The sequence below is a fragment of the Drosophila novamexicana genome, unplaced genomic scaffold, assembly GCF_003285875.2.
Source record: "Drosophila novamexicana strain 15010-1031.04,08,12 unplaced genomic scaffold, DnovRS2.1 tig00004555-arrow-pilon, whole genome shotgun sequence".
NCBI classification, from domain to species: domain Eukaryota; kingdom Metazoa; phylum Arthropoda; class Insecta; order Diptera; family Drosophilidae; genus Drosophila; species Drosophila novamexicana.
Window position 1 is genome coordinate 691,127 of NW_020825052.1, and position 10,944 is coordinate 702,070.

Sequence of the window (10,944 nt, forward strand, 5' to 3'; positions counted from 1 at the left end):
GCACTGGCAACAAATTGATTGCGAAGTCTAAAAATAAAAAGCAAAGGAAGTTAAGGCAAGTGCATTGCTGAAGCTGCAGACGGCTGTAGATACTGCCTGAGGCTTATATAGGCTATGAATGAATATGCATAAATATTTACCAAATGTCTCCCGAATGTCGCTAACTAACTGCTCGTAATTGTCGTCGGGTGCGCAACGCTAACTGACCCATTTTGGAAGCTGGCAAATTTAGCAGCTCGATGCCCACGCTTTTTGGCAGAATGCCAGCAAAAAAATCAAAAAACAAAAACTAGCAAGCAAAATGTCCTTGGACCTAGTGAAAATTGTTGGGGCCATCCATCAGCTGTTTGTTTTGTTGAGCGCAGCATTTTCAGCTTTTTGCTGTTCCGCTTGTGCCATCTTTTTTTCCCGTTTCCCATTTTTTTTTCGGTGCTCAGCCAAAGACAGCGACAAAGTGCAGCCCCTAGTCGAGCGGTATTTTGGGTGTGTGCGTGTGTGTGTGAATGTGTGTTAGTTATTTTGATTGATTGCATTGTTTCGTGTAACAAATTTATTTGTGCCACGCCCATCAAGCACTTAAAAGCAAGAGGCGCAACAACAACGACAAAATGTTTTACTGTGTCACGCCGAAGATTAAATACTCTTGTAGGCATACATATGGTCCAGAGGTGTCTCTATTAAAGCCACATAGAGTAGACCAATTTGAAATTAAATATCTTTCTAAAGATCAAATAGCTTTATTTTCAACCAATCATTTTAATGACAGCCTTTTGCCATAGTGCCCCGTTCCGGAGGGATTCTGCACTAAGCGATTGACAATTCGTAACACTCTATAAAAATACTCTATAAATTGGGTAGCTACATCTTTGTCAACGGCAGGAAATTGCCAAAGTCCGCCCGGCACATGTAGGTAAAGTTTAAAGCCAAACGCCAAAGCATCATCATTGTAATCATCATCGCCGTCGTCATCATCATTATGATAAGGATACTATTTTGGTCTCATGGTTAACCAACAACAACTGGTAGCTTTATCTTTGGCACAATCTGAATGACGTTCTGTTCAGCTTCTTCTTCTTCACTTAGCCAGCATCATTAGTGAAAATGATTTCTTATTCAAGGCTCGCCTTTGCTCTGCTTCTGCTTTTGCTTTGCTTTTTCTTTGGCTATGGCTGAATTTTTCTTTTCTGATTTCTTCGCGCTGTTGTCATGCTTCATCGATTTTCTATGCTTTGCTGATTTAGTTGATGGAAATTCTGTATATTTCTTCCTTTTTTGTTTTTTAGCCGCCTGCACTTGAACAGCCACCGCACTGGCAATCGCAGCCTCAGTTTACTTTTGTCGTAATAATGTTGTATTTGTTTTCTACCCCCAAAAGTTTAACATTTGCTTTGTTATCTTTAATATTGATTGTGTGCAATATCTCAAGTTATTTTCCATTTTTGTTTGCTGTTTCGAAATGTCAAGCAGATGAAGAATAAAAAATTAAACCCCTTTTGGCATTTTACCCTGACGAAACAGAGCAAACGAAAGTCTAGGGACAAGGCAATTTTTACAAACTGGCTGCAAAAGAGAACACACTTTTTGCAGTATTTGATTTTTTACAATTACACATAAGTATCGTAAACGATCTTTTAATACTAATCACGTCTTTAGGTTGACGTTTAAACCCTGGAAATTCTAATAGAAAAGTTGGCTAAGGGTCGCGCCGGTATATCCGGTTCATGATTGGAATTATAGCGCCTTCACTTCACTATAATCGAGAATAGTTGCCGTCGAGTTATAAAAATTTTTATAAAAGTCATATCAGAGACCACAGTAAAAACCAAATTTTCACACACATATCTATATTTAAAGAAGTTCCTTTATTGGTCCAATTAAAGCGTCCAATCCAATTGCTTTCATTACTGTCCATTGCGTTTTCCGTCATATAAAAGTACAATATATGTGGATTCCCTGCTTCAATCTGATGGGTGTAACTTAGAAGGAAACCAAAACGTCGCTTATGTGATCCATCCACAATGGGCGCCTTTTTATATAAATTAACAGTCAGTTCACTAAAGCTATCATTTTCCCGATGACAACCATTTCCAATTTTAATCTGACTGAAATCATTTAGGTGACTTAGCAGGTAACGCATTAACAAGGAGACCTGCGGCACGTAGCTCCACATAAAGGTCTCGCCAGGTCCAAAATGTCTTCTATCCTGCAGAAACGTATGCGTGTGAGAGGTTACCAAGTTTAGCGGCCGACGCAGATGTTCCATAATTTGCTGCCCCGAATTCCGTTCGTATCTCTCGTCGCGAAGCTTTTGCTCCTTGGAACGCAGAGAGGACTCCACGCCAATGTGCTGAAATTGAGACTGGGTGGCGCGTATATAGTTCATGAAAAAGTCGCGCTCGCAGTCCGCAGTATTAAAGCTGTCCCAGGGGCAGCTTCGTAACTTCACATAGGAATACAGCAACCAGTCAATGGGTTGATCATTGTAAAAATTCTGCACATGGGCTAAAAACGGTTTGATCTCATACACGTGGAAAAGCTTGCCAATAAAACCCAGCTCCGAGAAACTTAAAACAATCCAGCCACGATGATGGTCTAGACGAAAGTGCGTATGCAATGCCTTTAGCTGGATAATATAATCCAAATATCCAACAGTCGGTTCGATATCATCCTCCAGTTGTAGATAGTAGCTACCACGGCTGCTTGCATATGTCATCAGGTACATATAGTCCAGGACCTGCTTTGTGCGCCAACGCACGCGATTTGGATCATCGTGCAGCGTTATAAAGAGCGATTCAAAGTCTGGATAATAATTAACTGGTGGTGATATGACATCAATCAGGCCATCATCCAAATGGTAGCCAAATGAGTCACCTATCTCTTTCCATATAGACTCCACAATTTGACTGTCCGTCTCGCCTATGTAGATCACAATGAGGCAACTGTTGCGCTGGTAGTCGCTCAATTTCTCTATCAGATGAGCCACTGTCTCCAACAAATAATTCTCACCCACTCGGCGTACAGTGGGTACGCCTAGCACAAATTGAACACCAGTCCGGCCGTTACTATAGCTTGAACCGAGCAAAAGAGGTGATCCCTGCAAGATACGCTGCCACAACGGATCCGTGCGTTGTTTTTCACCCGTTATCGTCTGATATGTGTCCTTGACCATCGACCGTTGACTATGGCTGTAGTTGGCCAGCCGTTTAGTATGATTCACAACCGACTTTTCTGTCTTCATTGGATGTGGTTCTCGAGGCAGATTTGTCAGATAAATCCACAAGAATGTAAGGAGCGCGCAAAATATTAGTATGATACGAAAGTTTATGATCCGCATAATTATTGTTAGACGATTAAATAAAGCTCAAAGCAGTGAAAACAAAGCTTGCTTTTGAGCACAACAAGTAAGAGGCACTAGTCGATTTGCTCAGATTTCTAAATCGATATTTATCGATTTCTTAAAAACGGGGCAAGTTGTCAATTATCGGAACAAACAAAGAACCTACGTGCAAAATTTCACTTCAATATTTTAAGATACCTGCATTCATACATACAGACGGATGGCCAGATTTTATAAGTTCAGAAATGCTTGCACATTTGCACAAAAACAGTATACCCTGTTAGCCCATTTTCAACGGGTCCAGGGTATAATAAAATGATATAATGACCATTAAAATATATGATTCATTGTTATTATTGCAAAGAGTCAAGAGGCCAGCTTAAGTCTGTTTATTGTTCAGCGAAGCCTGAATAACATTTACACCTCACAACGTAACAGACTTAAATCATACTTCTACGAATTTTTAGAATGCCTGTGCTTGCCTTTTGACCTTAAAGCAATCCTAAATTAAAACCCACTGACCCAACTCTTTTTTTGAAGGCAGTGGCATAACAAAAACCAATTTTTTTTCGGGAATTTTTTGTTTCTCTTTTTGCTTTGTGAAAAGCCGAAATGAAAAACTTAGAAAAGTCAAGCAAACGACAAAAAAAATAAAATACCGAATCCATAGGCATACGCATAAGACCGCACCGAGAAGCGCAAAAGGCGGCAGAAATTCCCTAAAGCAATGAATATTTAGAATTCCGCTGTCATTTCTGAACACGCCCCAGAGAAGGTGTCGTAACAACAAGGCAATGCATAAATAAGACGCACAAATCGCAATTTAATGTCCTAGAGTAAATGAGATGCTGTCGTAAACTGAGATCCGAATGAAGCAAAGCCATTAAAAAGTATCAACAACGCATTTGATTTAAAACTTAAATTAAATGCGATTTAAACTTTTTTTTATTTATAAATATGTATATGGGGGGTGCCTGAGGTTAATGTCCATTACCTGCAATATTTGTAAAAATTTGCACGTGATGATAAAAATTTATGCACACACTGGTCCAGACACCGTTCTGACTTGTTCTTTCGGCTTTCGGGGGCTTGAGCGCTGGGCTCCAGGTCGGAGTTCGCATATTAAATAAATAACCGAAAAACTTTTCAACTTTCATGAATATTAATAACAGCAGATTTTTAAATATGTATATACACATATACAAAGCGTCAACGATGGCATCCAAGTGACAGAGAGTCAGAGTCAACGGTTGCCAACGGTTGCTCATACGCCGCGTTGTCCGCGCAAAATGTAAAATGTGCATTTAAATTGAATTCCTTAATGAATTCGCAGCAACGCCTGACCACGGACCACCGCAAACTGTAGCCTCCAGCCTCCAGCTGGCTAAAGGTGTTGCCCAATGCGACCGTCGCGCTTTTTATCAGATTAAAAATTATTATATATTTGAGAAAAAAAGAATACTCTTGCCCGGGGTCAGCCACGTTCTGTTGAAGAGCTTGTAATGCGCAATGAATATGAGCTTGGTATTGAATGAAGCAAAGGTAAATAAAACTTGGGCTGCCAATCCCCAATTTAGACTCGTTTGTCTGGTTTATTTACAGCAAAAATTAATTTCCCTAATTTGTAAATTCGAATAATTGCCAAGTAATTTGCTTAAATAATTTATATTTTTAATTTATAAAAAAATCAAAATCCCTTATTTAACGGCTACGCAAGGGCATTAAAGTTTCGTTATTCTATGCACAATTGTATTTTACATTTTATTACCCAATGCCCAAGCTCGCGTTTGCGAAGGGGCGTGTTGCATGTATATATATATATAACTTTTTTTGAGCGCACAGCGCAAAAATTATGCAAAAATTCAAAAGCATAAAGTTTGGCGCTCAGCAGTTGCAGAAACAGCAGCAACTCGACTTGACTCTTAATTAAAATGCATTAAGTTGGGCACAGGGCAAGCGTCAGCCACAACATGTGACCGCAAGTGTTAACATAAAAGTTGAGCAGCGCATATAAAAAAAAAACTAATCTGCCAAATCTAAAATTTAGAACAGCTGCGGTCTTAACGAACTGCCATTGTGTTGAAAATACCAACAGCCAAAATATAGCAAAATTTACTGCAGATATACGTATATATTTATATATATATTTTTATGTGAACATATATAAAGGTTTTTGCTGGTGTCCACATTGATTAATGGCCCTATGCACGGAAAATTAAATGTAACGCCACATGAACTGAAATTCTAGCCGCAACCATAACTAACTGATGTGCCTATGCCGGGGCTTTTGATGTTCGCTCCGGCATATGATAATGGTCAAATTTTTGCACATATTTTCCCACACAGTTTTTATATGCCCCTTTTTTTTGGGGCCAACCGACAAACACAACACGTAACATGTGTTTTAGTTTATAACAACGGGGTAAAACGTAAAAAGCATATAAAATATAAAAGGGCGAACATAAAAAAAAATTGTGGGCAAAAATGTGCGATATTAAATTTTCGTTATATTTGAGTTATTAGAAATTTCGGTGCGCTTTACCAAATGAATTTATATTTATTTATATAAATAAAATGTGTATACTTCTCTGTAGCCATTTCATTAGTCAACTATTGGCCAAAACTCTGACCAGTAAAATAAACCCAAACTCAACTCCAATACAATGAAAAACGTCTAAGCCTTAAGTTAAGTTAAATTAACAATATCATTTACTTTTTAATTATTACTGGACTTACACCTGGCTTAGCTAGCGTATCTACAAGCCACTCTTTCCATTTGAAGAGCCAACTATTACAGCGTATGCAGGCCAAAAATAAATCCCGTATTGACACACACGTGTAATCTAACCCAACATGCATATATGTATATATATATATATATATATACATAAAAAAATACATCTACTAAATTGGCAAAATCTACGGCGCGTGAAAAAATGTTATAAAAGCTTGTGAGGCCTTGTGGCAGTTTCTGGCATTTCCTGCTGCATCCTTATATATATATTTGTATTTATTTATTTTTTAACACAACAACCACCAAATAGGATAAATTTCACACCGAAATATTAATAACTTTTTAAAAGGTGATAAAAACTGAGCTAAGAAAAAAATCGACAAAAGCCGCTCCACGCAAATCCAGCGCATAATTTGCACATTACTCATTTCAATTTTAATATAAGCGGTTTTTTTTTTTTTTTTTTGAAAAAATTTCTTCTTGAAAAACTAATAAGAGTTTGGCCTGGGTCATAAATTTCTGGTAAATCGTCGAAAATTAAAGTGTAACCGGTTGCGCGCAGCCAAGCAAGTCCAACAAGTGACAAAAGAGGCAAAATTTGCAAAATAAAATAATAGGAGCTGGAACATTGGAACGACGGAACGAACGACGCTGCACGGGCATACGGAAGTGCTGAATCACCGGAAAACCATTAAAGGAAGTCACAACTATTGATTATGTCGGCGGCGTCAGCGGCGGCGACAACGGCACAAACTAAAAATGGCTTTGTGTGTGCAAGCAGCGGAAAAATTATGATAGCACCCGGTTTGGACCCAGCACCCAGACACAGCACCAGACCCAGACCCAGACCGAGAGCCAGACGAAGCACAAGCTCGCCCTATGCAATCCCACGGCCTCAACACATATAAATTTGCATCGCGGGGCGTTTTGGAGGCGGTCTTCAAATTGAATCTGATGGCTTTTATTTGCAACTTTAATTGCAAGCGACACTTGTTAAGGGCATATGCGCTATATAATCAGCTGTGCAAGTAGCGCACACTCTAGAAAATGATGTGGATGTTAATAATACCCTGTTATGTATGTATACCCTTTTTCAGATTGGATTGAAAGTATACACTTTTGCTGCTAGTAAAGTGAATTCTTAGTATTATAATTCACGAAATGAAAAGAATATCATTTAAAATAATATAAAAAGTATATCTTTCTTCTTTTCTAAGATGTTGAATTATATATATTTTTTGCCTCTGAACCTTGCAGAAGCTGACGAGAATCACACAATCAATCCACGCAATGCCGAATATATTCATTTAATCAATAACTACTTGAAAACCGAAATCAGAAGCACAAAACAGCGTCTTTCACCTCATAAATTATTTGTTGATTACCCAAAATGTCCCATTCTATATCGCGCGTTCATCTCTCCTCTCTTTCTCTGTGCTTCCAGTTTTATTCAATTGAGAATGATTTTAAATATATTTGGTAACATAATCAATTAGATATGTTCGGCTAGCGCATGCAAAGTTCGTTTTATCAATTTAAATTGACTTTGTAAAATGTTGCTGTTGTTTTGGACGTTGCCATGAGAATGCACATGGAAAAAGCGGAAACGTCGCCCGTCGACCAAATAGTCGAAAATCATGGCGAGATAAATTGCCAAAGATAGCAATGGTTGGAGAGTCGCCGCTTGCCCGGGACAACGCTCCTCTATTGTTCAAAATCAATTTAGTGTTGAATTGGTGCCAAGAATCTCATTTTCAAAAGCGCCAAACGTCGACTTCGTTGGCGACGTCGGCCAGCGCGCAGCGTCAACTGAACATATAGGAAATGAAAATACCGGAAGCGCCGACATTTTCTCCAATGAAAGTCAGCAAACCAAACCAAAAAGAGAGCGAAAAGAGCTCGCGGATTTTCCAGCGTCGCCGCCAACGCAGAAAAGTAAAAATAAATAATAAAAAAAAAAATATCTGGAAAAAATGGGGAAAAATGTGCTAATAACTTTCAAATAAATGTTAAACCCCAAAAAAAAAAAAAAAAATAGCATTGCATCCCAACTAGTCAGTCTCACAGACTAGCTTAAACCGGCTCACCGACAGACAGGCAGACAGTTCTATTTCTACTATAAACTCTCATGTGTGCGCCTCTATTGCCACACATAACTCAAGCGCCTAATCCTGGCCAGCCAAGGCCGTAAATTCAGTTGGAGTCGCGTTTCAGTGGCTTAACTCAAATGGCGTCGTCGTCGTCGTCGTCGTTGTCGTTGGTGGCGCGGTCTGAAGCCAATTTTAAAGTTGTCAACAGTAAATTTTCTTTCATACAAACTGATAGGCGTTAAATGTGCTCTTAATTGTAAGGGTTCTTTTGGCAAACTCCATATAATGCTGTGGACTGTATAATTGGTGCTAGGCTTCAAAGTTAAACAATGTCTTAGGGAAGAAATCATTAAACTGAACAACTTGCATCTGCTTACGGAATATTACGAAAATTTAATATATATTTAATGCGAGTTTTGTTCGTAGCTTTGTTTTTGTATGTATTAATAGAAGTAATTATATGACTGCATTGCTGTCAATTTCTTTTATAAAAACTGTGACCATTTCATATTTGAAGCCTTTTATTTAATGTGCTAACATTTCTGAAGCCAACACCTCCTTACAATAAAATAACATAAATCTGTGGAACTGCAATTTGTTCTTAAGCTAAAGACAGAGAGATGTTTATCGTAAAACACTTTCATTAAAAATGGCTTGTCCACAAGTTTCAGAGTTCGTGCTCAGAATTTACCACGCCTGAAGCTAAATGTATTATTCTACCTCTCTCTCCACTCGCTAGATCTATCTTAAGCTACGTCTTGCTTTGGCTAAACTTTAACTTAAATTATAATTGTGTTAAGCTTTCATCTGGCTGTGTTTCTGTGCGTCTCATGCTCAATAATATTAAACTTGATTTAACTTTGGGCAAAACAAACAATCCCAGAAATTCTTTAAATGGCTCAATCAAGGAAGCACACACACAATCACTTTAAATCTGAGCGCATAACTGATTAAACAATGCAAAGCTTATTACAATTATCTATTTATAATTGTATCTGTGCGCTCGCTCAATAAAATTTTGCAATTTAATTTCAAACTCTGTGTAAAATTGAGCATGAAAATGCAATCAACATTATTGGCCAGTGGATTACAATTACAGCAAACTATGTTTGCATTCAGTATAGTAAGAATATTTTATATGCCATACACAATATTCGCAATTAATTTTATTGTGTTTCCAATGTACGTTGTATAAGTTACAACAGTGGCTGCTAGAAGTATACAATGTGCAAATATTGACCAGAAAACGCCATTGTCTTTCACTTTAAACGTCTCCAGTAAATGATTCTGCATATTAACAACTTGGTTAGCCACAATGCAAACATAATGGCTTTTAATCTAACCATTATAATGAGGAAAATGTCTGAGCAGCGCTCACAAAGCAAGTCGGGCTGCCTGGACAAAAGCAATGCAGTAGACTGTTTACCAGCATGGCGTATAAGCAACATTCCAATCAAGTTCCACGAATTTTGTTACAGTAAAAACTGAATACACTAAAAAACATGACGATAATTATTATTAGATAACAATAACTAAGTCATTAAGCCTCTTTCCAATTAGTGATATTATCTAACAACTATCAATAGCTATTCAAACATTAGAAGTGTGTATAATATTTAAATTTATATTTATTAAAATACAAGAAATGTATATAAAATAAAAACTAGTTTTTTAAATTACCCAATAATATTACGAAAATAAATGTATAAGCATATAACATAAATGCCAAACTACAAACCTTAGCAGCAAATTAGAATACCCTGCAAAGTGTACAAGGATCTCCTTTAGCACAAAGGCAAACTGAAGGCAAACAAAATGCACTGAAAATTTAACTAAAATACCATGGTCAGTCCGCAATCATTAATTCATAAAGCTGTAATTTGCTTTTGGCCAAGCCAACAGCCGACCAGCCAGAGAACCTTTCGGTCATTTGCGCTGCAAATTATAAGCAGACAAATAGTCCACACACCCAAGCACACATCTACAGGCATGCCATCGCGCCAGCCACACCTACAACAAAGTCGTTGCACAAAGAGCCAGAAACTTATTTGCGGTTACCCAGTTTGGCCGAGAAGGTTGCAAATGCAAAATTTTGTTGACATGCCTTGAGCCATGATATGCAACCAGAGCCCAGACACAGAGCAACCGTAGTATTTAGCACAGTGTCAGAGTCGAGTCCACGTCGTCTGTTACAGGGCGTATAAATGATTCTGACATATTGTAATGACAAAACAAAGGCAGCTCCGGCTTTGTCTGCCTGTGTCTGTGTGTTTCTGGCTTGTGCTTAGCTCTGGTGGCACTGTTTGGCTAACTGGCTGACCAGTCCAGGTCTGCCAGCATCAATTGTCGTCAACCGTTTTGCTTTTGACGGAAATTAGAAATCAAAATGTTAAGTCCTGAGACAGTCAGTTCAATTGCCTGAATGCAGAAGAGCAAACAGCAGCGTCAGTTGCTGTCGAAACGAAGAATAAAGCTAGCGAAGAATATAGTAGCAGTAGTAGCAGTATATAACAAAATATCAAATGCAAACAACAATCAGTTTAAGAAACAGCAAATAATTAAATTTAATTGTGCGAAGCAAAAGTCATGGATTTAATCTATAAGCTATTGAGATGACCAATATTAAAGGCAGCCAAAATATTTCCTTTGTTTTATGTACTTAACTTTCCATTTTATAGACTCCGTTTATATTTAGAAATTCTCCTACTCTCGTTAAACTAGTTTGACATGCAAATTACAATTACGTTGCTTTTCGTGTGCGTTAAAGCACTTCAGAAACTTGG

The 10,944-nt window shown here is 38.0% G+C and overlaps 1 protein-coding gene across 1 annotated transcript; it reads right to left on the reverse strand.

The window, feature by feature from the left end:
- Nucleotides 1–835: 835 nt before the first annotated feature.
- On the reverse strand, nt 836–3,333 carry LOC115770179 (alpha-1,3-mannosyl-glycoprotein 4-beta-N-acetylglucosaminyltransferase A). Its single transcript, XM_030715340.1, has one exon. The coding sequence runs from the start codon at nt 3,236–3,238 to the stop codon at nt 1,799–1,801; it is 1,440 nt and encodes a 479-aa protein (XP_030571200.1). The 5' UTR covers nt 3,239–3,333; the 3' UTR covers nt 836–1,798.
- Between the last annotated feature and the right edge of the window lie 7,611 nt (nt 3,334–10,944).